This window comes from Miniopterus natalensis, chromosome 18 (genome assembly GCF_054644295.1).
Source record: "Miniopterus natalensis isolate mMinNat1 chromosome 18, mMinNat1.hap1, whole genome shotgun sequence".
In the NCBI taxonomy this organism is placed as follows: Eukaryota; Metazoa; Chordata; class Mammalia; order Chiroptera; family Miniopteridae; genus Miniopterus; species Miniopterus natalensis.
Window position 1 is genome coordinate 34,700,260 of NC_142098.1, and position 26,798 is coordinate 34,727,057.

The 26,798-nt window shown below is 49.5% G+C and overlaps 1 protein-coding gene across 1 annotated transcript; it reads right to left on the reverse strand.

Moving 5' to 3' along the window:
• Positions 1–9,740: 9,740 nt before the first annotated feature.
• On the reverse strand, positions 9,741–24,956 carry C18H19orf47 (chromosome 18 C19orf47 homolog). Its single transcript, XM_016209213.2, has 9 exons — positions 24,874–24,956; positions 22,526–22,577; positions 19,977–20,064; positions 19,736–19,850; positions 17,809–17,890; positions 16,508–16,645; positions 14,406–14,558; positions 12,951–13,021; positions 9,741–11,068 (listed from the first exon to the last, which is right to left on the reverse strand). The coding sequence occupies exons 2-9, from the start codon at positions 22,542–22,544 to the stop codon at positions 10,574–10,576; spliced, it is 1,161 nt and encodes a 386-aa protein (XP_016064699.1). The 5' UTR covers positions 22,545–22,577; positions 24,874–24,956; the 3' UTR covers positions 9,741–10,573.
• Between the last annotated feature and the right edge of the window lie 1,842 nt (positions 24,957–26,798).

The window sequence follows — 26,798 nt, forward strand, 5'->3', positions numbered from 1 at the left end:
AGCCCTGGACCTGGGGTTAGGAGGACTTGCCTTTTCGGTGTGTCCTTCGTGATTGAGCTCAGGCTCTGAAACCACACAAACCCAGCTTTGCATTTTCATGCTGGGTAGAAGGTTCGACTGTTCTTTTCTGTGCATCAGTATCCACATCTGCAAAATGGGAACAGTTATACCTGCGTAACTGGGTTATTGGACTATTTTATGTAAACAGAATAGTTTATATCAATTAGACATTATATGACTCCAAAATATTCTTCTTATCTGCTCATCATATATGCAATTAAATGTGGGATATAACTTTTTTATGGGGTAACACGGACCTACAAAGGCCTTAAAATCACCCTGCAAGAAAAGAGTTTTGCACACATGCTGGCCCATTTATTAGCTGGTGTACTAGACAGCTGGGGGACATCTAGCTCTCAGCCCTTTCTCTGGCTCGCATCGTTGGGTGGAGCATGTTAGGTTACGAATTTGGGTTCCAGTATGCCACAGCTTAGCAAGTATGCCTTAGTTAGTGCATACTTGTAGGAGGCCTGGCTGGGAGCTGGAGAATCTTGGGTTCACCTAAGTCTGCGAGAGTTCCTCAGGCAAGCCCTGCTCAGGGGTGGGCCTTATGGAAACCTAATACTGAAACTAGCCCTTAGCTATGGGTTTCAGCTTGGAACTCACTGCTCTGTCTTTCTGATTCATGGTGTTGACCCACCACATGGTTGATAACTGACCAATGCCTCCCGCCACTACAGCCCTGACCATTTCAGAGTCTTACTGTCTGGTGACAGCTCTCTCCACTGCACAGAGAGCCCCAAGGTGGAAAAGACCAGGAGAGTCTCGGTCACCACTGTGTACTTAGCAAAGGGCCTGGCACAGAGAGGGCCCTTGGGGAATATTTGTTTCAAGAATTAGCCCTTCTTCTCCAATCTAGACTCAAGGTTACTGTGGCCTACCCTCTTTACTCCTCTGCATGCAGACAGAACAGCTCACAGCCCATTCCCCTACCTCTAAGTCTTCTTGGGCAACTGGAATCCCTGTCCCTCCTAGGGCACAGGATGGGTTATCTCACTGAATCTTCCAGGGGACCTGTGTATAAGCTCCTTGGTGTCCTAGCAGTCAAAAGTAAAGGCTTTCAAGTTATTTTAAGGCCTAAAGACATATCTGTACTTACGGTATAATTAAACAAAAGTCACCAAATACTATGTATGATGTACTCTGATATTTAATTTTTTTTTTCCGGTGCTGTTTGAGACCCTGCTGAACTGATTTTCTGACCCACTAATGGGTCATGCCTTGCAGTTTGAAAACCAGTCTGGGGGTGAACAGCATTCACTGGCTTTGGAAATGGCCCTGTGGCCTTGTCAAAATAACTTCACTTCTCTGAGCCTGCCCTTCCTCATTGCAAAATATCAATAGATGTTTATTTAGCAATTGTTATGGGCCAGGTTCTGTTCTTAACACATTCCTGCCGGTGTTCTCCTGTTGTATCAACATAATCTTGGAGGTTAGTGCAGCAGTACTGGTCCCAGGATGTTAGGGGTGGAGATGGGATTTGAACTCTGGCTGTTTGATACAAGAACCTGTGTTTTGCACTTATATTGTGCAGAATAATGGGAAGTATTGGCCCTACTCTTGTCCCCTATGTTGCTTCGGGAAACCACTTAATTATCGTTCTGGGCCTCACTCTCTCAATTTCCACATCAAGGGTGATTGAGGAGAAAATTCCCTAAAGCCCCAAATTGTTCTCTACCCTCTAATCTGTGCTGTGAACTCCCCTCCCATAACTATAAATATGGGCTGCCCGTGCATTTTTCTGGGGAGAAGGGCCGGTAACGTCTCATCTGAAGTCTGCTCAAAGGACTCTTGATTCAGAAAAAAATGATTTAAGGATCCTGCCCTGAGGGATGAAGAGGGCATCTCCTCAAAGCCCCCTTATGTCCCCAGGGAGCAGACATCAGCCCCTGGAGTCCATTTCAACCCTTCTCACTAGAGATTGGGCTCCCGGTAGTGATTAGACAAGCTGCATGGACCAGCATTTAGGATCCCCGAGTGGGGATGCTTCTACTCTGTTCCCGGGAGGTCTGGGGGTCTTTCCCTGGCAGTGGTGGAGGTGGCCATGATGGGGGGCACCCTCCCTGTCACATGGGCATTCAGGAGCTGAAAGTAGGAGTAATGAGAATTCCCCCTTTCTTCATCCTACGCAGAGCTTTTTCAGGGGAGAAAGTCCATAGCATTGATCAAATTCTCAAAGAAGTCTGGCACTGTTAAGGAAAAGTTTTTATTTAGAAGCCTTTCCCTGCCCTGGCTGGTTTTGCTCAGTGGTTAGAGCTTCGGCCCGCAGACTGAAGGGTCCCCTGTTCGATTCCGGCCAAGGGCACGTACCTCGGTTGCAGGCTCCATCCCTGCCCCGCGTAGGGCACATGCAGGAGGCAACCAATCGATGTGTCTCTCTCACATCAATGCCCGCCCCCCGGAAAACAATGGAAAAAAATATCCTCAGATGAGGATTAAATAAATAAATAAAATAAAAAATAAAAGCCTTTCCCACATTATACAGAACTGTTGAAATATCTTTGACTCCCCAGCCAGAAGTTACTAGCCCCACCCTAGATGCTACTGTGTTGGGAAGAGCCTTTTGGAGTCATTTTAAGTGTTTGGCAGAAGTACAGATAAGCCTCAGGATTCTGTCAATGTTGGTTTCAATTTTCTTTTTATGAAATATGGTTCTCTTTCAAAAATATAATAGAAGACACCGTGCACATTCAATTTCTTAACACATGGGAGATTCCCAGAACAGTTCAGTGGCTGTGCTACGCTAATGCGCTTTGGGCCAGACCTTAGAATGAAACTTTTTCTACTCTCATTAAGATTGAACACCTTCGATCTGCTCCAACACACAGACGGCTTCCCATCCCCATGTGGAATAAGAGCTGAAGGCCTCAGCATGGCCTTCAGGGGCCTATGTGAGCTGCCCCGTCTGTCTTTCTAACTTCACCTCAAGCTACTCTTGCCCTTGACCACTATATTCTAGGCACACTAACCTCTACTCTGCCCCTCTAAAAAGACAAGGTTATTCTCACCTCAGAGCCTTTGTACTTGCTGTTTCTGTTCACCTCAATCCTGATTTGTGCATGACTGGCTCCTCCTTGCTTTTCAGAACTCAGTTCAAATCTCACCTCTTTGGAGAGACTTTCCCTGTACACCCCAAATCCAAAAGAGCCAGGCTGTCACTATCTCTTTAGACTTTCTGAATTCCTTACCTACACTTAACACTAAAGAAGTTGTTTTATTTTGTAATTGTCTTCCCCCAAACCACAATATAAATTTGCCCAGCAAAGCAAAGACGTTGTCTTGGGCACCACTGTCTTCCCAGCCCTTAGAATAATGCCCAGCACGTAGTTAGGAGTTGGGGATCCAGAAATTTGTTGACTGAATGTAGTTTTGATTAGGAAGGTTCAAGTTTTGTACTAGGGTGATTTTTACTTCAGGTCTGAACTTGTCTACTCACAAAAGTTGAACACACAGTAGTAATCTCTTAACTTGCACTGAAGAACTCCCACATATCAGGCACATGTGGAACTACATGTGACCTTGTTCAATGTTCCTGCCGGTAGAAGTCTCTGTAAAGCCAATTTTGCAGGTGTAAACATAGGCCCAGAGAGGCCAAATATCACACAGCCAGAATATTGTGGTGCTTCGATCCATTCCCAAAGATGTCTCAGGTCAAGCGCACACTTTAGCCCATAGCACTGGACTTAACCTTTGTGGGTCCAGATTTGAGATACAGCAAAATCTCATGTTATACTAAATTAAAGTATGTGGATTTGAAACAGCAAAATACTTAAAACAGTTTCTCACTTTATTAAGAAAAATTGAGATGATATGAATATCATCTATTTTTTAGGTCACCAAGAAGGGCATCAGGCCCTGGCTGGGTAGCTCAGTTTGTCGGAGTGCCATCCCTATACCCCAAGGTTGCTGGTTTGATCCCCAGTCAGGGCCCATACAAGAGTCAACCAATGATTGCATAAATAAGTGGGACAACAAATCAATTCTCTCCCCCTCCCTCCTCTCTCTAAAATCAATAAAAATATGGGCATCCTTTCGTAGCTGCCCTGAAGTGATTTATAAACTCTTATTTGAGCTGTTGCCACAAGGTGGCGCCACATGCACTAGTCATCCCGGCTGGAACCCTGCAGAGCCGCATCCTCCAGATTCCAGCCACCAGCTGGGGGACCTTTGCGCTGTTATTTAAACTTTCACACTTTAAAAGTAAACTGAAACCGCCCTTAAACGCAACACGTTTTGTTGGCGGTTTCTTTTGCTGTGCAGAAGCTTTTTAGTTTGATATAGTCCCATTTATTTTTGCCTCTACTTCCCTTGCCTTTGGGATCAAATTCATAAAATCTCTAAGACGAAGGTCCGTAAGTTTAGTTCCTATGTTTTCTTCTATTGTTTCAGATCTGATATTTATGTCTTTGATCCATTTTGAATTAATTTTCGTACTTGGGGACAAACTAGTCTAGTTTCATTCTTTTGCATGCGGCTTTCCAATTTTCCTAGCACCGTTTATTGAAGAGGTTTTCTTTTCTCCATTTAAATATTGATTTCAGAGAGAGAAGGAAAGAGATAGAAACATCAGTGATGAGAGACTCATTGATCAGCTGCCTCCTGCAAGGCCCCCACCAGGGACCGAACCCGCAGCCCGGGCATGTGCCCTGACTGGGAACCTAACTGCGATCTCCTGGGTCCTAGGTCCATGCTCAACTGCTGAGCCACACTGTCCGGGCTCTTTTCTCCATTTTATGTTTTTAGCTCCTTTATCAAAATTACCTGCCTGTATACATGTGGTTTTATTTCTGGGCTCTGAATTCTGTTCCGTTGGTCTGTGTGTGTTTCTGCCAGTACCATGCTTTTTTAATTATTGTTGCTCTGTAGTATAATTTGAAGTCAGGCAGTGTGATGCCTTCAGTTTTGTTCTTTTTTTCTCCAGATTGCTTTGGCTATTCAGGGTCTCCTGAGCACAAAACAGTCTTATTGTATATATCCTTTTGTACCTTTGAATTTTACTGTTTGTATGAATTAATAATAAAAAACATTTTAATGTATGCTAGTAAATTATTGCTTTTCTGTTTTAAACATGCTTTCTATATTGGGGTTCCATATTAAATCTCACCCCTCAATCTTGGTTTCTAATGCCGTTCTACAATCAAAGGCACTAGGGCTCCTTGGAGAAATGGCAGACTCTAGGACCAGGACAGGAAATATAAAGGATGAGCCTGGAGTATCTGTAGTGCCAGAAAGTAAGGATGTGCCAACAAGCAAACACTCCCCCCACCAAAAACAAAAACAACCCCACTACACAATGATGGAGGTATGTCAAAGGGACACAGGAGCCAACTAAAAGAGCTCCCAATGGCCAAAGCTGGCATAATGTAAACAAAATAAACAACGTAGCATTGGATTATGACCCAAAGTCTAAAATAAATATCCATGAGTCCACACTGATTTAAAAAAAAAAAAAAAATTTGAATAAGTTAATAAATAAGAAGAGACAAGTCTCCCCTACATAAGAATTCCAAGTAATTCATGTGGGTACTTTTCCCTCAAGGAGGTGGAGCATGAGCTCCCTAACTCCTTACAAGTGGGCTCCGCCGTTTGACTTCCTTTCACAGAGTCCACACAGTGGCAAAACCTGACAAAAGGCAGGTAATCAAGCCAGGCGACCAAGGTTAATGGGAACAGTGATAAATCCTAGGTATGATGTGACAAAATGGCACTTTACCTCTGAGCTCTTCCTCTGAACAGCATGTATTCATGCTCAGAGTCTAATCATGAGAAAAACATCAGACAAATCCCGATGAAGGACCATCCTATAATATACCTGACCAGTATTCTTCAAAATGTTAAGGTCATCAAAAGAACACAGAACAAAAGAAGAAGAAAATCAAACAGAAAAAGATTAAAAACAAAACCAAACCCCCCCCAGAATGTCAAGGTCATCAAAAACAAGTCAGAGAAACTGCCACAACCAGGAGGAGCCCAAGGGGACATACACCTTGTCAGCATAAATGTAGCACAGTATCCCGGAACAGAAAAAAATGTAAAACCTAGGGACGTCTGATGGGCTTTAGTTAATGTATCCTATTGGTTCATGAATTGTAACAAACATATCATACTAATGTAAGATGTAATAGGGGAAACTGGGTATGGGATAGATGGGAATTTTGTACTAGGTGTAGTTCTCTATTTTTCTGTAAATCTAAAACTATTCCTGTTTGATGTCGTTTGCGAAGGCCGGGTTTGGAGTTCACAAATTAGGTCAAGTTCAGTGTAGGTACAGGTCAGGCCCTCAAAGTGAAGTCTATAGGAGTAGCGCTCACCAAACTAAGTCAAATCCCAAAGGAGGGAAAGGAGGGGTCAAGGTCGCTGGGACCCACTCTTGGCCCATCTCACAGCCCCAGGCTCTGGCACTGGAGGAAGGTGGTGGAGCTGGCCAAGCCCTTGGCAGCTGCCACGGGCACTGCATGTTACCATCTTGCTTTGCATCGGAGCTTCCAGAGGAGGTAAAATGTTCGGAGGTGATCTCACCCAAAGGCCACATTCAGAAAGAATCATCTGCCGGGCTAGCTCAGATCTGGCTTTGTGACTTAGCCGGGGCCCTGGGCTCACTGCCCCCTCCCCACCAGGTCTGTTTACAGGATGAGAAAAGGAAGTCCCTGACTTTCATGGTGATCTCCGGCCCTGAGGAGTCAACAAGTCCATCAGCTTAGCAAAGCATTTTGGTACTTCCCGGCAGAAGTCAGTGCTAGTGCTTAGCATCCCCTGGCCCACTTCCTCCAGCACTCTCCAATCAGATGAGTCTGGCTGCTCTTAAGTCCTTCGGGGAACAGGGTGAGAAATGCATAAATAAATCATTTGAACAATGCCAGTAGTCTTGGGGGAAAGCCTCATCCAGATTCGCTGTTGACCCGACATCAGCATTTGTACTGAAGGGCTTTCATGAGGAGGACTCTTCAAGTTCACCGCCGAATGCACCCCACCAGAGAACAGGTTATTCACTGCAGCGTTCCTCTAACAGCAAGAGACTGGAGGCAGCCTGAATTCCCTTCCAGAAAGGACTGGTTAAGTCAGTTAGGCCATTAAGATGTGTGTGCTTGTACGTGTGCTGGCGCGAGCACACGCACACACACACACCTCTGGCTGGAAGGATTAGCAAGACATTGGTGGCCTCTGAGGAGTGGACTTGGGGGCCAGAAGACCCAGGAAGAAACTTCTCCCTCTAAAGCCTTTTGTATCTTTTGCATTTCAAACAGTGGGTGTTATTATTTATGGTCAAAAATATTTAAGAGAACCAGAATAAAAATAATGCATCCCTGTGGGTCACAGCTGTTGGGCTTGGTTTGGGGGCAATCACCAAATGAAATGGGTGGGACACGGGCTCTAGAGTGGCTGGCGGCAGAGGAAGCATCCAGCTCCGGGTCCCTCTGGCAGAGGGTGGCAGGCTGGGGTGTGAGTCTCAAGGCCCATGGCATCCCAGAGCTGCAAATGCTCGAGGGCAAGTTGTTCAGAGGGGAACATAGATAACTCTAGAAAATCTAAAACCACTCTCCCAGGACTGCCCCTCCCCTTTCTAAAAGGACCCTGCTTCAAATCTGCACTTGAGGCAGCACAGGGTCGGCTCCCTGACGTCCAGCCCAGGCTGGTCACTTGCTGGCTGGGTAAGGCTTCCAGTCTCCTTTCCTGGCCTCTGTACAGAGCAGTAACATGACTTAACCACGCAGGCAAGCCTTTCATGGTCAGTGAGTTATACATGTGTTTGTCATTGTCGTTCCTATTACACATCAAGAAATTACCCTGTGCTCTTAAATTTAGTAACTGAAACACTTCCAATGAATCTTGGCAGTTGCTAAAATTATCTAGGAACCAGAAGAAATTACTGGAGGGGGGGTGTGAAGAGCAGCAAGGCAAGTGTAAGAGTGTGAGTGTGAGTGTGTGTGTGTGCGCGCGCGCTCCTCGGACATGACGGAGGACTCCTCGACCTTGACATCACCATCACACGCTGTCCAACCTCAGTCCCACGAGGGTCCAACCTGGGCACTCACCAGGAGAGGGGTCTATGGCTGATTTCTCTACCACTGTCCCTCATACTGAAATCTAGCCCTTCACAGCCCAGGCCCAGGGCTTGGGACACTGCCTGACACACAGTAGCCTCCCAATATGACATTACAAAAAAACTAAAAATAAATGGATGGTCAGTTTGAGAAACAGGTCTGGGGATGGGCGGTGGCAGTTATACAGCAATGGGAATGTACTTAATGCCCTGAACGGTACGTGTAAGAACGGCCGAAATGGTAAATTGTCATGTTATGTATATTTTACCACGATAAAAACAATGGGTGGGGTCTAATCTCATCTTCACCTGCTCTATGTTCTCTTCCAAACTCACCACCCCTTGGTGATCTTATCAAATCTGTTCTCTAAATGGGAAAAGTCTCCCAAAGCCCCTATTGGGTCCTCTCCTCTCTCTATGCTCCTTTCCAGCCGGTATGGCCAGGCCCTCAGCTTTGAGCACAGCAGTGCCCCCAGCCTTCCCGAAGCTGCTGCCCTCCAGCCCAGGTCGCCCTGAGCTCCAGCAACCAGCTCACCTGTCAACAAGGTAGAAGCAAAGTGCCCTCCCACCCCACCCGCTCCTCCCTGGCCTCCTAAACAGCACCTTCCTCTCTAGATGCTCAAGTCTCCCATCCAGGTGTGACCCTGGTTCCCATCTTCCCATCACCCCACTCTGTCTCTGAGCATCCTGCTGCCCCTCAGCAGCACGCCTGAGGCCACCCACTTGTCCTCCTCGCTGCCAACCTTCCTTTCCCAAGGGTTACTGCCCCCCGCGCCCCCACCCCTACCCACCAGCAACTTACCCTCCTCCCAGGGCCACAGCCATCTCCATATAAGGCAACTCAGATCACTACTCCTGCCTCAAACCCTCCCAGGCTCTTCAGTGCTCTGCGGATGATGTCCCCATCCCTCCCTCTAGTCACAGAGCCCGAGGTATCTGCTTCTGGCCCGCCCGCCCCTACCTGTGCCAGAGGGCAGGTCCCTCACTCCTTTCGTGCCACACTGGCCTTCTCCAAGGTCTTTGTCCCACGTCAGGCCTTTGCCCAGCTGTTTCCACTGCTTGAACACTCTCCTCCTGAACTTCATGCGGCTGCTTTCCCTCATTCCCAGCTCAGCCTGTCGCCTCCCCCGAAAGGCCTTCTTACCCCCAACATCTAAAGAGGCCCTGGTCACTTTCACTCATCCCTCAATTCTTTGGACAGTGTGGTCACTTCACCACCCGTCTCCCTGCCTGGAGCAGTCAGCAACGTGGGCAGGGGCTTGCCTGTCTTGCTCACAGGAGAGGGGTCCCCAGCTCCAAGAACAGGCCTGGCACAGAATAGGGGCTGTGCAGCAGCAAGCGGGTGGAAATCAAACCCATGGAAACCCCTCACCCTCAAATGGAGCCTGCAATTTGGAAAGCCAGCAACCGAGAGACAGAAACAGGTGAAATCTAGGGAGAGCGAAGGCAGTGACAGAACTAAGGCAGTTTTTTGTTACGGGGAGAAGGCCCGACTGAATGGTGCCCGCGGGCAGTAGGCCCTGGGACTCAGGCCAGTATAGATGTGGCTCGGTGTGCTGGGAGCTGACCTTCAGAGGCAATGCCCAACCCTTCACTGCCACCCCCATCGCATTGTGCTTTGTACAAAAAACCCCGAGACTCACCTTGAGGGAGGGGAGGAAAGAATTCGAAAGTCACAAAAATATATTAAAACAACTTTTTTCGTCTCTCTCAGCACTGGCCTCCCTTCCCAGTGCGCCTTGCCCACCACCCACCACGGCCTTTCAGAGAAAAAGGTGCTCAGGGCAGGAAGACGGAGGTGCCCCAGCTGTAGCCCAGGGTCTGGGGAGGTCCCTCCAGCCCGCGAATGAGGCCGCTAACAGTCTCTACAGGCTCGACGCCACTGTTGACGAGGGGGCCGCTGGGAGGCCGGAGGTGCAGGAGGGTCAGGCAGGACGCAGCGGACAGTCGGGCCTTGCCACAGGGACAGAAAACAGAAGAGAAATGAACAGAGTGAAGAGAGGGAGAGACAAAGAAGTTAAAGCAGTAAAAGCTGGAGGGCAGAGGAGTGATGGGAGGGAAGTCAGGAAGTGGCAGGGTTGGGGTATAAGGGAGACCCTCCAGGTGACACCCACTCTGGGGGACCGGGAGGCCGAGGAGCTGGGGTTTGAGGCAGCGGATGCTGCTGAGAGGGAGGGAGGGGGTGTAGGGGAGGAAAAGGGCACTTGGCACTCAGGAGAGGTAGGAAAGTGGGCCCTGCCAAGGCCACAGCGAGAGGACAGAACAGAGGGCATGAGAGAAGGAACGCCCCACAGTGGCAAGGCCAGGCCACAACCACCGCCTCGGACTCAGTTAAACGGGACGCATCTCCACAAAGCTAAGACTGGCCTGAATGCCTGAGGGAGACCAGCAGTGCCGTCCAAGGGCTGGGCATGCCCTCGCTGAAGACCGATGGAGCCAAAAGCCCAGAGAGGGCCTGGCCCCGCCCGTGGGCTAGAAGGTCCTGTGGCCCAGTCTTTTGAACACGCTCACAGTGCCTGCATGGTCCATCTGGGCACCAAGGCCCTCGCTGGAGCCGCTCCCCCGGGGCCCCAGAGTCCTCTTAATGGTGACCTTGACCTCGGCTGATGACTTACTCTTGGTGCTCGTGACCTGGCTGTCCTGGGCCTCAGGCACAGGGGCAGCCTTGCCCAGTCTCTGGATGATGCTGACTTTGGACAGGGACCCTGGCTTTCTCTCGAGCCCTGGGCGGGAAGGAAGGGCCAGGCGCCGCAGCGTCGGGGTGTTGGCGGTCGTCGCTGAGCTTGTGGCCTTGGCTTTGACAGTCAGCACCGGCTGGGGACTGGCCTTGGTTGGGCCCCGGCCTAGCTTCTTCAGGACCCCAGCATACTGCAGGACAGAGCTGCTGCTGCTGTCATTGTCGCTGTCCCAAGCCAGATCCTCGTCCATTTCTGGGGTAGCCCCCAGGCGGCTGAAGACTCCCGTGGGCTATGGAGGTCAGAGACAGGACAAGTGAGTCATTTAGTCACTCAACACGTATTTATGAAGAGCTGCCTCGTGGAGATCACAGGTGGGAGAAACACTCAGCGGTGACACCCTAGATAGTGGCAAGAGCCATGACAGGGAAGTCCAGGGAGCTGGGGGAAGCCCAGAGGAGCCCTGACCTTGCGTGGACTTCAGGAAAAGCTCCCTGGAGAAGGGACACCTGAGATGAGATCTGAGAGTTGACCAGAAGTGGGTCTAGTAAGGAGGGGAGGAGAAAGCACGTGCCACGAAGAGGTAAGACCAACAGCTAAGGTTTAAGGTGAACAGGAGAGAAAAGACAAATTTGGTCATCACTCGACAGGTATTTTCTGAGTCCTGACTCTGTACCTGGCCCTGTGCTGGGGACACAGTGGTGACCAAGACAGGCGTGGCCCTACCCTCAGGGGGCTCACAGTCTAGAGGGGAAGACAGACCTGGCATTGGAAACAACACAAGTAATTCTCTAATTACAATAGCGATGCATTCTGTGGCGGGGAGGGGGCGCTGGAGAGCAGGACACAGGGGAGCCTGGTCTCCTCCTGGACTTCAGGGAAGCTTTCAGAAGCACTGATGTTTAAGCCAGGCCCTCAAGCTGAATCAGCACCAAAAGGAGTGGGCTAAGTCCCCAAGGCAGGACTAAGAATCACTGGAGCCCTAGTCGGTTTGGCTCAGTGGTTAGAATGTCAGCCTGCAGACTGAAGGGTCGCGGGTTTGATTCTGGTCAAGGGCACGGACCTTGGTTACAGGCTCGATCCCTGGCCCTGGTCAGGGCTCCTGCCGGAGGCAACCAATCAATGCGTCTCTCACATCTATGTTTCTCTCTCTCTCTCTCCCTTCCACTCTCTCTAAAAAGCAACGGAAAAAATACGCTCGGGAGAGGACTGAAACAAAAAAGAATCACTGGAGCACTCGGTTTGGGCGAAGCTCTTGATGTGGCGGCATCTTCAAGCCACATGATCCTGAATGCCATTACCACATTCATGCCAAGATACAAAGTGAGAAAAGGCCAGAGCGGGCGAGGCCTGGTGGGTGAGGGGCTGAGGCAGGAAATGCAGCTGGGGAGCTCCACCACAGTTAATAAAAGGTGACACTGAGGGTGTCTGCCACGACCCAGACCCCCCGGCTCCATCCAGATCTCACTTGATTCTCACAACCACCCTATGAGGTGGGTACTATACAGACAAGGAAACTGAGGTATGAAGGGCATAAGTGACATGGCCAAGGCCATGCAGCCAGGTGGTGGCAGAGCTGGATTCACTGCGGGCAGCAGGCCAGGCTGGGTGCTTCTAACCATGCACCGCACCTGGGGCCTGCGGGGACTGCAGGCCAAGGTGAGAAGAGCAGGCTTCACTCTGAGCATGGTGAAAAGCCTGTGAGGGGTTTCTAGGGGGCGACAGGGGGCCTGTCCTGTGGGTGGCACACACTGCTGCTGTGGGAGAAGGGCTGGAGGGGTCACAGTAGCTGTACAGAGGCCAGTTAGGAGGCCACCGACCTATCCAGACAGGGAGAGGTGGCAGAGCAGCTGAGACAGATGGCGCCATCAGATTGCTGACTGCCTAGAATGAGGGCAGTGGGGCGTCCCTGAGACAGGGCTCAGAAGGGGAGTTGCTTTGGGAGATGAGGGTGGTTTGGGACAGGGCTGCATCCAGGAGTCAGCCAGATCCCAGGGCTGGACATCGGGAGAGGTCGGGGCTGAAGACAAGCAGGGAAGCCACCAGTGCAAAGGGAACTAAGGCCGGAAAGGTGGGTGAGATGGCCCCAGGGTGTGTGAAGGGTAAGATGTGGGAAGTGTGAGGAGAAACACCCAGGGAGGCCAAGAATTTGAGAGCCCTGATCTCCAACTCACTTTGTTGCCTGTCGTTGTGTCTGCCTTGGTCTCGGCACCGAGGCGGTCGAACACAGACGTCCTGTGGAGACCTGGGAGGGAAGTGAGGCCATCGTATAGCACCTGCTGAGTGGCCCCGGGCCTAGACCTGGCTGAGCACTGTGCAGACAAGGGAGGAGACACAGGGCAGCCCAGACCCCAGGCAGCACTGGTACAACAGGCGCAGGCTGGGCCCAGTTATGCTTTGTCTACACTTGTTGGTTAACGCTGACATTACCCCGCACGCTCCTGGCTGCCATCAAATGTGGGAGGACCAACCCAAACTGACACATGTTCCTTGCACCTAGTACAAGTTCACAGAGTGTGTGTGCGGGAAGAGCTCACGATCCCTACCAGGGCCTCTCACTTTTTCTGGAGTTATGGGCTCTGATGAATGGCCCATAAAGTCCTCTCCCTAAATAACCACCTAAATAGCCACCAAAAGAATGCTTGGTATTATGATATATAAACACTGTGGAAATACTAAAAACCATTAAGAATGAGCACAGCCGTCCCTCGGTGTCTGAGGGGGGCCGGTTCCCATGAACGCCAATATCCGCAAAGCTCATATTCCTCATATAAAATATCATCTCTATTTCCACAGAGGTTAAAGCAGGATACACCTACTCATCACATCATTCACATGGGTTAGGGGTAGCACTCAGCAGGTGGCAAATTCGAGTTTTGCTTTTTGGAAATTTCTGGGATTTTTTTCCCCCTGAATATTTTAAATCTGCAGTTAGTTGAGTCCGCAGACGTGAAACCTGTGGATACAGAGTGCCGACTGTAGATGTATATGCACTAATGTGAAAAGATCTCAATAAAAGAGTTCTAGAACAATGCCTGCAGGACAGTGTTAAACCTTTAGAAAGAAAAAAAAGCCTCTATATGTGTAGATATATATAGAAATGCAAATAAGTTCATGGATGCTGGTCTGGAAAGGTCAGCAACAGTTGGGGAGATGGGCGGGAGTCCGTTTTTTCCTGTATATGCTTCTGTATATCATCTGAACGTTTTCCCATCAGAACGCAGACTATATTCTAAGAGTCCACAGAGCACTGTCTCCATACTACCAGATACAAGCCCCAGCCCTGGACTGAATCTCAACCAGACCCCTCTGGCTCATAATGATGGTTCCCACTTTTTTGGCCAGGCATGGTCACATGCTTTACAGGCAGGCCATCACCAAAGCCATGCCCTTCCCCTGAGGAAGAGCGCCAGCTGAGAGACTGAGCAGGCCTGCAACACTAACCTTAGGACACGAGGGCAGAGGTGGTGACCTACCCCCTCCTCTATGGCCGTCATCACTGTCCCCTTGGTCCAAGGCCCCCTGGATCCCGTTAGAGCCCGCTTCTCGGCCAATGCCAGTGGGATGTACCAAAAGGGAAACCCAGTCTCCAGTCTCCATGCCATGGCACAGCCCTGCCAAGCCAGTACCTTTCGCCGCCTGCTGTTGCTCAAGGATCTTGCGGGTCCGGGGGGTGGTGCCTTTGGGCATGTTGATGATGTATTTCCCCTCCATCTCAGCCGTGACCCTGCGTCGCTTGGCGGGAACAATCAGGCTCTCCTCCTCCCGGCGGGCCAGGGCAGCTGGAGAAGAGGGTGGGGGGTGAGTACTTTCTGGGATGGAATGTTCTCCCAGGGTAGGGACTAGACTCCCTGCAAAGGGCATACATGCATCCACATGACTAGAATTCCTGATCTTCCCAGACACCCCCATCACCACTGACTCTGAACGGCCGAGAAACTCAGAGGTCTGGGCCAGACAGGGCGCAGAAGGCACTCGGAATCCCCAGGCTGCACTGGGCCTCCCAGGTTCTCTGTGGCTCTGTCTCTGCCCCAAGCAGGCTACCTCCTATCCTAGCCAGACTCCCCTCAGACCTTGGGTGGGAGGAAAGGTTACAGAGCCCCAACCAGGTACTGGTCTCATAGGTGTTCTCACCTTTCAAAAAGTAACCAAGCAGTATATTTACAATCTGTGTATAAGTAAATTTTACCTCCATTTTTTAAAAAAAAGAATCCCCTCGCCCGGCCAGGCGTAGCTCAGCGGTTGAGCATCGACCTAGGATCCAGGCGATCGGGGTTCGATTCCTGGTCGGGGCACATGCCCGGGTTGTGGGCTCAATCAGTGACTCTCTCATCACTGATGTTTCTATCTCTCTCTCCCCCTCTCCCCCTCTCCTTTCCTCTCTGAAATCAATAAAGATATATTTTTTAAAAATAAAAAAATAAATAAAAAAAGAATCCCCTCAAATGTGGTGAGGGGTAAGAGTGCCAGTCCGTCCCAGTCTATCTTTTCAATACTTTAGAAATTAATTTTAACTTCCTTGCTCATGGCAGGCAAATCACAAGGCCAGAAGGGAGTAGAGGCACTTCGAAACACCCACAGAAAAAAGGGAACATGCAGGGTACGAGGGATGTGGTCAGGGCATGATGGGGCTAGGAGTCAGATAATGAAGCTCCCTCCCTGGGCCTCGGCTTCCATTTGTGCCAAGATCATTGTTGTGGGATGGGTCCAACAAAGGCAGGAAAGTGGAGGACAGAGAGAGGGCTTGGAAGCCCTAAGGCCAGAGTCCCATTCCCAGATTTCAAGCCGAGGCCTGGAAGAGGAACAGAGCCAACCATGAAGTCTGCAGAGGACACATGCTCCAGGAGAAGGGAACTCCGGGACAAAGGCCCCCTGAGGGAAGGAGCCTGGAGGGGACCCGAGGCAGCCAGTAATGGGGAGAGGCACAAGAGATGAATCCACATTAGGACTGGATTTTATTACTGGAATAATGGGAATCCCTGGAGAGTTCTAAACAAGGGTGTGAGAGGATCAGGCTGAATGTTCTGAAGGACCCCTCTGGCTGCTGAGAGGAAACAGTAGCTTCTTTACCTTTGACCCCAGGCATCAAGCACAGGGCCAGGCGCCAGTACGGGGCTCAATGAACATCTGTTAAAAAAGACTGAACCACCTATAGTCAACAATACTGTCCTATACAGTTAAAACTTTGTTAAGAGGGTAGATCTCACATTAAGTGTTCTTACCACAATAAAATGAAATTTGAAAGACTGAACCTGCCCGGCCAGTGTGACTCAGTGGTTGAGCATTGACCCATGAACCTGGAGGTCATGGTTTGATTTCCAGTCAGGGCACATGCCCGGGTTGCAGGTACAATCCCCAGCAGGGAGCGTGCAGGAGGCAGCCGATCGATGATTCTCTCTCATCACTGATGTTTCTCTCTCTCTCCCTTCCTCTCTCCGAAATCAGTAAAATCAATTAAAAAACAAAACAAAAAACTGAACGAACCACTGAATGAGAACCACAGTGTGCCTGTGCAAGTGATTCTTCCTGTCCTCTGTGGAGGGTACCACCAGCCCCATCCTATAGACGTGGAAAGCGAGGCCTGCAGAGGTGCAGTAACTTGACCAAATCTGAACCTTTGAACACCTGGTGGCCTTCAGGCACTCACAAAGTGGGAACATGACCCCAAAATGCCACCTGCCAACCCACATTCACCCTCAGCTCCTCCTACCACCTGCCCAAGTCCCCTCACCGGCGGCCTTGGCACTCTTTGCTGCCATCTTGTTGGATACAGTGACGGAGATCTTAGAGGTGCTGGTGTCTGGCCGCCTGGGGGGAGTTCCAGGTGGGGAGTCTCGGTTCAGGCTGTTGGTGATCATTCGGGAGGCAGCTGCGAGAAGGAAAGGGGAGAGTCCAGGTGAGTGGGCCCTGGGAGGGAGGCAGGCTGGAGAAAGCCATCCTGGGACTGAATGGGGAAGGAGCAGCCAGAGTCCCTCTGTGGCTGCACTGTCCTCCTGTGGGGATGCTTGGGAGTCGTGTGCCCAAGTTGCTCCTGTTGGCCGAAATGACATCAAACCAACCATCTGAGGTGTGCATGAGGCCTCCTAGATCACCCATCGAGACCAGCTGAGCTGGCACAGAGCAGAAATGCACAGCCAAGTCACAAAACCATGAGAAATAAAAGTCTGTGTTTTAAACCAGTTTTGGGGTAGTTTGCTAAATAGCAAAGGCTAACAAATATGCATTTAAAATTTTTTAGGTTTATTTTCTTTTAATGTATCATACAGCTGAAAAAACAAAAGTAAAAGAATGGTTCTCACCATTCAGTTTCCATATTTTCAAATTCGCCTCTTCACTAAAATTTATTTGTAACCCCCAAACCAATACTTATGGCACTTTTGTGGTCATTCACAGGCATGCGCAGAATGGCAGAAAACTTGAGTCGCCCAATACCCACTCCCACGTGAGGTCAAGTGGGCTGTGTTCTTGTTCGAGCTCTCATACAGTAAACAGTGTCCTTCTCGTGGTCTATTTATTGCCACGTTTTCGTATTTTTGTGCTTTTTGTTCGTGATTTTGGGTTTAAAACAGCCCCTAAGCATAAAACTGAAGTGCTGCCTGTGTTCTTAAGTTCAAGAGGCAGTGATGTGTGGGCCTTACGGAAAAAATGCACTTGTGAGATTAGCTTTGTTCAGGAATGAGTCACAGTGCTACTGGCCGTGAGTTCAATGTTAACGAATCAATAATATATATTAAATAAGGTGTCTTTAAACAGAAACACACATAAAAGAAGGTTCTGTATTAATCAGATGATGAAAAATGTCATGCTCAGAGGCTTGCAGGAACCTAACCTTGTGTGTCCCCTAGAAGCATGACTCAGTGTTCACTAATTCGGTGTTCGAAGTGACTTTACAGAACTGCCACCAGCCCCTCGTCACCCAGTGTATTTTTCCCTAAGATGTTTTTGCTGCCAGCTCTGTAGACTCCAGACATGTTCCCTTCCCTGCAGGAGTGTGAGAATGAAGGAAAGGAGGCCTGAGAGGATGGGACTCACCACTAGAGGTGCCTCGGCGAATCTCGCCTGGGAGGGGGCTAGGGCTGCAGGGCACCGACTCAGTGGCAGCTTTGCACATATCCTGTAAAAAAACAAGTGCCTGGGTTACCATGGGGAAAGGGGCATGAGGTGGGGAAACAGGGGACCCAGAAATCTAAGCAAAACTAGGGGTATCAGAGCTGCCAGAGAAGATTTCAAGACATTTCACTCCTAACCAGGAGAAAGCATCAGACAAACCCTAACTGAGGGACAGTCTACAAAACACCTGACCAGTGCTCTTCACAACTATCACGGTAATATCAAATCACTGTGTTGATACCTGAAACTAATATAATATTGTGTGTCAACTGTAATTGAAAAATAAATTTAGCCCTAGCCAGGGAGCTCAGTAGGTTAGTGTTGTCCCAATACGCCAAGGTGGGTTCAATCTCCGGTCAGGGCACATACAAGAATCAACCAATGGATGCATAAATAAGTGAAACAACAAATTGATGTTTCTCTCCTCTCTCTCTCTCTCTCTCAAATCAATAAAAAAATAGTAAGAGACAAAGGAAACACCAGTCAATGCCATCCTGGGACAGAAAAAAGACATTAATGGAAAAATGGATGAAATCCAACCAGTCTGTAGCTTAGTTAATGAGAGCATACTACTGTTCATTTCTTAGTTTTGACAAATGTACCATCGCTATGTAAGATGTTAACATTTGGGGAAGCTGAGTGAAGGACACAGAAACTTTCTGTACTATTGTTGGAACTTTTCTAGAAATAAAAAATTATTTCTAAATTTAAAAGTTTAAAGAATAAAAAAATTTGGCTCCATGACCATCCCCATAACTCAGATAATGTCCCTGGCTTAAGAAAGCCCTCACTGCCCTAGCCTGTTTGGCTCAGTGGTTAGAGCGTCAGCCTGGGGACTGAAGGGTCCCGGATTCAATTCTCGCCAAGGGCACGTACCTAGGTTGCAGGCTCGATCCCCAGTACTGGTTGGGACACATGCAGGAGGCAACCAATCGATGTGTCTCTCTCTCCCTCTTCCACTCTCTCTGAAAAAGCAAAGGAAAAAATATCCTCAGATGAGGATATTAAAAAAAAGAAAAAAAGAAAGAAAGCCCTCACTGTGGGGTCTTGTCCTGGATGATGGAACCCTGAAGGCCATCTCTGGGGTGGAGGGAGCTACTGGAAATGAGAATAACCCAGCAGCCAACGCGTGGTAAAGTGGAGTGCGGGAGTGCAACTCTGAAGCAAGTCTCCTTGGTTAAATAGAGGGAGCAGCAAATGAGTTAATACATAAAAAGGGTGGAGACAGCCTGGCAGGCATGGCAAGCGCTTGGTAAGTGCTAGCAATCATACCTTCACCAGCATTTCACTCCAGGCCCAGCACTCCTTGCCACATACACTATTTGGTAGATAGCCACAGCCACCCTATGCAGCAGAGGTGTGTGAAAAGCCTGTTTCAGAGAGACTCAGAGGCGAAATCACTAGTCTAAGGACACTGTAACCTGAAGGGCCAATAATGGAACAACCATATTGTTGGCCAAGTCACCAACTGGGTCCCACATAGAAGCTGCTGTCCTGGGGACAGAGAAGAATCCTGGTAGTGATAATTATATTAGTAAGATGAGAACTAGTAATAATAATAATAATTACAGAGCCTTTACTGAAGTCCTCCTGTTCACACTGTACCAGGGCTTTGTATAAAGTAACTTACAATCACCCTACAAAATAGGTTTGCCTATGTGCATACTACAGATGGACAAAGTAAGGCTCAGTGAGGTTGGGCAATGTGCCCAATGTCACACAGCAAATGTAGAACCAACCTCAGAACCCAGGTCTGCTTGCCTTTGCTTCCAAGCCTTCTGTCAGCTCTGCCACTATCCTCCCATCCCACCCTAAACCCAGGAACAGAGGGATGGCGCAGAGCACCCACCTGGCGGTGCACCACCTTGGCATGCTTGAGGATGGCGATGATATCGCCCACCACAGTCACGCCCAGCTCATTCATGATTTCCTTGTTGAGATCCAGCAGCATGCTCTTCTGGATCCTGTAGGGAAGAGTAAGGGGTGAGGCCACAGGTGGACCAGGGTGGGAGGGCCAGCCAGCTCTCTGTATCCCCCCACCTCTCCCCTCCTCTCCCCAAGTTCAGCTCTGTCCCCTCAGTGCCCCTTACCTGTTATCCACAAACATCACAGCATAATTGACAGCAGGTCCTGGAGGAATGCCGGCTTCCTTAAAGAACTGGATCCACTCGGAAGTGGCTGGCGGGGATGGACAGGGCTCATTACTCACATTGCTCTCTTTAGAGAACAGCCACAGCAAAACCACAACAGCAACAGCTCCCACAAATTAAATGCTTATCAAATGCCAGGCCCTGGGCTGAGTGCTTTGCACAGATGATGGAATTCAGCCCACTTAACCCTGTGGGTAAAGCAGCGCCGACTCCCCCATTTTGCCAATCAGGAAACTGAGGCAGGGAGAGGATGGGCACCTCACCCCTTGCCACATTAACAAGAAGCAGAGTTCCCCAGCCCATATGCTCCCAAACTACCCTTCTCCTTACAGCTCTGCTCTGCCCTGGAGCATGACCCATAGTGACCACCCCCCATGCTTGGCCAATGACTGATTTGGGGGAGTGGAGACTCTGGGTTCTCTGCCCCAGTCTCCATCAGTGGGCCCAGTCCCTGAGGATGACAAGATCTGCAAGTGGATGGAAAGAAGGGTCACAGAGCTGGCCCATGGATATCAGCAAGCCCCCACCTCACCACAGGAATAGCCCTGCCTCACAGTGAGGCATGGAGGTTACAAGCATAAGCTTTGGAGCTTGGGTTCAAATCCCAGCTCCAAAATCATTTCCCAGCTGATGGACTTTGGGCAAGTCAACGCCTGGTGCTTCAGTGTCCTCATCTGTAAATTTGGGGTAGCACATTCAATAAGTATGTACTGAGCATTTGGCACAGGCCATGTCCTGTCCTAGGGCACACGGGATAGCACAGGGCACAAGACAGTCTCTTCCTTCATGGAGCTGACATTCTAGGGATAACAGCACCGATGTCCTTGGGTCACTGTGCAGACTCAATGAGAAAGTCCCTGTAAAGGGCTTTAAAATAAATCCTGGCCCAGAGAACATCCTCAACCCATTGCAGCCATTATTATTATTATTATTATTATTATTATTATTATTATTATTATTATTATTATTATTATTCTGCCACCACTATACATGGAGTCAAGGCCAAGACCAGGCAGACAACACCCATGTGGCTTCATTGTTTCTAAACATCTTTCTTGTTCTCTGGGTGTGACCTTCAAATTGAACCTGACCTGTCAGGCCAGGTGTTAGATAAGATCACTGACTTCAAGTGGAAACTTTTTTCACTTTTTAATATCTCTGAAGCCAGGATCTACCTCACAATTGACGGCATGCCACAGTTTTATTGGCAACATTCTTTTTCTTTCTCGTGATACATAATGTTACATTCAACATTCCATGCTAGTTTATTTATTTATTTATTTTTTAAGCTTCACCCAAGGACATTCTTAGAGAGAGAGAGAGAGAAACTGATGTGAGAGAGAAATAGCGATCGGTTGCCTGGTATGCACCCTGACCAGGAATCGACCTAGCAACCCTTCAGTGCACAGGACAACGCTCCAACCAACTGAGCCACACCGGCCAGGCAATGCTAGTTTAGGTTAGAAAAAATTTGGTATTGCTGTGCCCATTTTGCTTGAGACAACTGAGACTCAGTGCAGGGAAAGACACACACTCTGGGTCAGATGGTTTGTAGGTGGCAGTGTCGGGCTCGGGCACATGTCCAGGGCCACACCTCTCCTAAGGAGGCCCCTGCCCACCAGGCCACAGGCCTGTATCTCTAATTGAGAAAGGTGGGTTCATGCCTAGAGGAAAGGGGTGCCTTCTTCTTTTCTGCACAGGCTCTAGGCATCTGCTTAGCAGCCAGGGTGCCCTGGCTTCAATCAGCCTAAAGCAGACACCTTTGTCTAAGCATCGAAAAACATCACATAGTGATTCCATTTATATGAAACATCCAGAACAAGTAAATCTACAGAGCTCCATAGAGACAGAAAGTAGATTAGTAGTTGCCAAGAGCTGGGAGTGAGGGAGTGAGTGCTAATGGGCATTGGGTTTTGGTGGGAGAGATGAAAATGTTTTGAAATCGATTGTGGTGATGGTTGCACAACTCTGTGAACAGAAAATATAGAATATAAAAACCACTGAATTGTATCCTCCAAACAGGTGATTGTACAAAATGTAAACTATATATCAATCAAGCTCTTAAGGGGAAATAAAGTGCCACATAGGTTGGGGATAGCTAGCTGCCTGAAGCAAAGTCAAGGAACTGCAAAAAGAACTATGCCCAGGGTTTTACATGCAATAACCTCCTTAATCCTTCTAACATCCCAGGACGTAGGGAGTATTAGTACCTCCATTTTACAGGTGAGGCTCTGAGAGGCGATGTGGGAGATCTGCTGGACTTCAATACCCAAGTTCTGTATGGCTAGACAAGAGGGTCAGGAGGCCCAGATATAGAGAGGAAACGGTAAGCCTTGAGCAGGCCCCGCCCCACCTCCACGTTCCTCAGAGTACAGCTGTTCCTGCCAGTGATGGGCCCGCCCTCCCCCACCTTGTCTTCCCCCAACAAGGTCATACCTCAGAAAGGGCAATGGGGAGAGGGGGCCCTGGAGAGAAGGCCACAGACTCACCCATAGTCACTGAGACCATTGTCACCCTGGCCCTGACGCTGCTCCCTGGAGCCTGGAAGAGAGAAAAAGGGGAGAGGGCTCCTGAATTGCTGCCGGCTGTGAGTGTACGTCCCTCTCTCGCTGCCTGTCTATCCGCTTGCCAGAGGAGAGTTCCTGGACTGGGGGCTCAGAGCCCAGGAATAGCCTGGAGCAGCTGGCAGGAAGTCAGCCTGGGACAGAGCTGCCTCACAACGATCACTTCTGACTGGGGCAAGGCTCAGGGACAGCAAATGTCCACAGCTCCAGTCCCACACACCTCAAAAGTTTCTAGCTGGAACAGGAAAAAGACACCCGCTGCCCAAGGCTTTAACCATAAACATTCATTCATTCATTCATTCATTCAAAAATGTTTACTGAGCACCTACTATGGTGAAGCACTGTTCTAGGAGCTAGGGATATTGAGGTGAACAAAAACACGGGGCTAGGCATCTAGGTGAGGAAAGGGGAAAGAGGGACACAGAGAAGAAACACGCAGAACAGTTAAGATGTAGTGTATCAGAAAGCCTTTAGTGTCATGGAGAAAACAAGGGAGCCTGGGAAGAAAGGGGTTGCAATCCTAACTAGGGTGTCAGGGAAGACCACTCTAAAGTGACGTTCAGAGATCCAACAGAGGTGGAGAGAGCCATGTGGTTTTACAGAAGAGTGTTCCAGCAGAAGGTACAGCAAGTCCAGTGCCCTGAGCCAGGAGCCCATCTGGCATGTTAGAGGGACAGCGGGAGCTGGCCTGGCTGCAGTGGAGTGAGTGAGGAGGAGAGGGAGAGGAGACAAGGGCAGAGAGGTGGGGCACCAAGTCATGAGGGGCCTCCGAGAAGACATGAGAAACCAGTCTCCACTTATGAGATTAGCAGGTGCTAGAAAGGTGTTAAAGACATATTAGCACCAATGAAGACTTTCTCCCGGACATTAATAGCAGCACTGAAAGGAAACTAAAGGAAGTGACTTTCTCTCCTGATGATTCAATGCTATCTGACTCCAGGACCATTCATCCGGCTCTGCCCTGGCCCAAACTTCCCACTTAGCCCTAGCCCCCTTCTCTGACCCCGCCATCTCCTCCACTTCCTCTGCCCTCATCCTTCATTCTGCTCCCTGCACCCACCCCAGCCACTGATTCTGATCTTTTGCCCTCACCCCTCCTCCACCTCCTTTATGGGGTGCAGAAGGCCCTCTGTCCAGCACACACAATCTGCTCCCCACCCCCATTTTGATGGTATAACAGAGACAGCATAGGAGTAAGGACTCTGGAACCAGACTGCAGGGTTCAAATCTGGCTCTACTACTTAATAGCTGTGTGGCCTTGGCAAATTACTTCGCCAGTTGGGCCTCAGTGTCCCCATCTGTAAACGGGGATGGTACAAACATTACTTATCTTAGACAAATGCTGGGAGGGCCAATGAGTTTCTATGTACAAAGCACCTGAGATACTGTCTGGTGCACACCAAGTACTCTACAAGTGTGGGCTATTCTTACCCTCTGGGCCTCCCACCCCAGCCTTCCCTTTAACGCCCAGGGGCTTTGCCCGCCTCCCAGTTTTCATACAGAATGTCACTTGTGCCTGGAATGCTTATCTCCTCCTGTCCTCCTGGCAAGCCTTTCTTCACTTTGCTTAGCTGCCACCTGCTTTCTGAAGCTCCCCCTAAGTCCCCACATGTGAGATCCTCTCCTCTGCCCCAGCTAGGATTCATCCTGCCTTTCCCCGGCTGCTGCTGCATCCCTTATGGATGAACATGACCACAGACATCATTCTTCCCTGCACTTGACTCTCTAACACCCACTTTCCCTCCTGGATTTTACTGCTGGACAAAGATAACATAACTGCATCTCTCAAAGGGAGGGCACAGAGACGCTTCAATAAGTCAGACAGAACATCTCACACACTAACTACGCACCAAGACCAGAGCCGGGCATCATGCTGATGCCTCTTAACCGCCTCACGAGTGAGGACTAGTATTAGCCCTATTTAATCAATGGAAAAAACCAACTCATCGAGGTGCAGTCATTTGCCAAATGCTACATCTATCAAGTGGCTTTCCTGGGACTCAAAAACAAGTTCTCCTTGATTCCAGTGCCCATGCAGCAGCTCCTACTGAGTATATACATATCTCAGTGATTCCTCACAAGCACAGGGGAAGAAAGTAAAAACGATCCCCATGTTACAGATGAGAGTGGCAGGTCCAAGGTCACACAGTAAGTAACTACCAGGCCAGGACTTGAACCCAGGTCAGTCAAATGGCAATGACTAACGCTGGTCAAGGGATTACTAGGAGCCAGGCACTCTGACATGTCTTTGCAAGGTTTCAATGAACACTTACCAGAAGCCTTTAAGTACTGGTATCCTCCTACAGCTGCAGAATTCCCTGCTGAACTGTTTCCTCCTTTCTCTACCATTAAAAGCCCATCTCCAGCGCTGACTCTCTGGTGAAAATTATAACATTAATAATAATGAAAAAATGACCACTCCCCAAACTCAAGTAATTACCATGTACAAGATGCCCTTTGGTAGGCCCTTAGAAGGCTTGTATCCAAATTCCAGTTTACCACTTCCTAACCCTGACTCTGGGGCAAGTGGCTTAACCTTTCTGAATTTCACTTCCCTCAGTTATAAAATAAAAATGATAAGGGTATCTATTTCTAAAATGGTTAGCGGGAGTAAACGAGTTCATAAACACCAAGCCCTTAGAACAATGCTCAGCCCAGCCGGGCGTGGCTCAGCCGTTGAGCATCACCTAGGATCCAGGAGATCGGGGTTCAATTCCCGGTCCCGGCACATGCCCGGGTTGCAGGCTAGACAGCGGATCAATGACTCTCTCATCATTGATGTTTCTCTCTCTCTCTCTCTCTCTCTCTCTCTCTCTCTCTCTCCCCCCGTTCCTTTCCTCTCTCTGAAATCAATAAAGATATGTTTAAAAAAAAAAAAAGAACAATGCTCAGCAAGTGATATGTGTACATTAAATAAAATAAAATTTTGGTGAGCTAGGGAAAGGGTAGGACAGTCACTGACTTACGTCAGTCGTATGCAAAGTGTGAGCTGGGAACAGAGTATAAGGTAACTTGATGGGGCCCATGGTACCTGACGATACAGAATCACGCTACAATTTAATAGACTGTTCTCCTTCCATTGTATTTCAGGTTGTGTCCGTTCTCAGGGCCAGCCAGGCCAGTTTCCATTAGGATAGCAAACACTTTTTCCTTCTCAAATTAACTGACTGGAAGAAAATGCATCAGTAGTTTTAAAGAAAAAGAAAAATCATGGGATTTGGAAAAATTGGCCAAACAGTAAATGGCAGGGTGTTGATTTCCCTGACCCCAGATTCCAAGTTTTTCCTGTTGCTGTCTTTGAGCTTCCTCCCTCCCACTACTTCCTACCAGGTCCCAGCTACATCAATGACTCTCAGAATCATTATTAGATAGTCCCAGTCTATCCAGCTTTACACGCACTTTTCATCAGCATCCTCACAAGGACCCCACGATATTGGGACTATCAGCCTTCATTGTATAAATTCAGAAACGAGGTTCAGAGAGATGAAGGCACAGGCCCACTGCCACCAAGTGGAGCTGAGACTTGAACTGAAATCTCTTGGCCTCCAAGTCCAACAATCTTTCACGTTCCCGCACCCAGATATTCCCCGCCAAGCACAAGCAGCAGCATCGACACTAACAATAATAGTAGAAAAACGAGTGAGCACGGTGCCGGGCTCTGCGCGAGGGGCTCCAACATGCACGAGCTGACTTCTCACTCCAAACCATAAGAAGGAAACTATAGTCGGATTCTGACCCCCACTTTACAAAGGAGGAAACTGAGGTAAAGAGAAAAAAGTCTCTCGACCGGGACCGCACAGCAGCGCCGGGCCTGACTCCGGCGCCTTGGACGCCCTCCATCCCCACCGTTTCCGGCCCAATCCCACCTCGCCCGGCCCGCGCCTCACCTGGCCCTCCGGGCCCGCGCCCACTCGCGCCGCCCGCCCTCTGGGCGGAACCAACTGTCAGACACCCCCTCCCTTGGCCCGGAGGTCCGTCCCGGAAGCACCGCCCCCGCTGCCGGAAGCCCGACTGATCCGCCCGCGGCCGCTCTAGGCGTCCGGGCCACCACCGACGAGAGTGAGCCGCAGCCATCACGTGATCGCTGAGTCTCCCCGCCCCACACTAGCGAGGAGCGCGGCCAATCAGAAACATACAGCCCCAGCCCCCGCCAGCCCGCAGTCCGGGCGGAGCGCGCCTGCGCGCTGCGGGGGCGTTC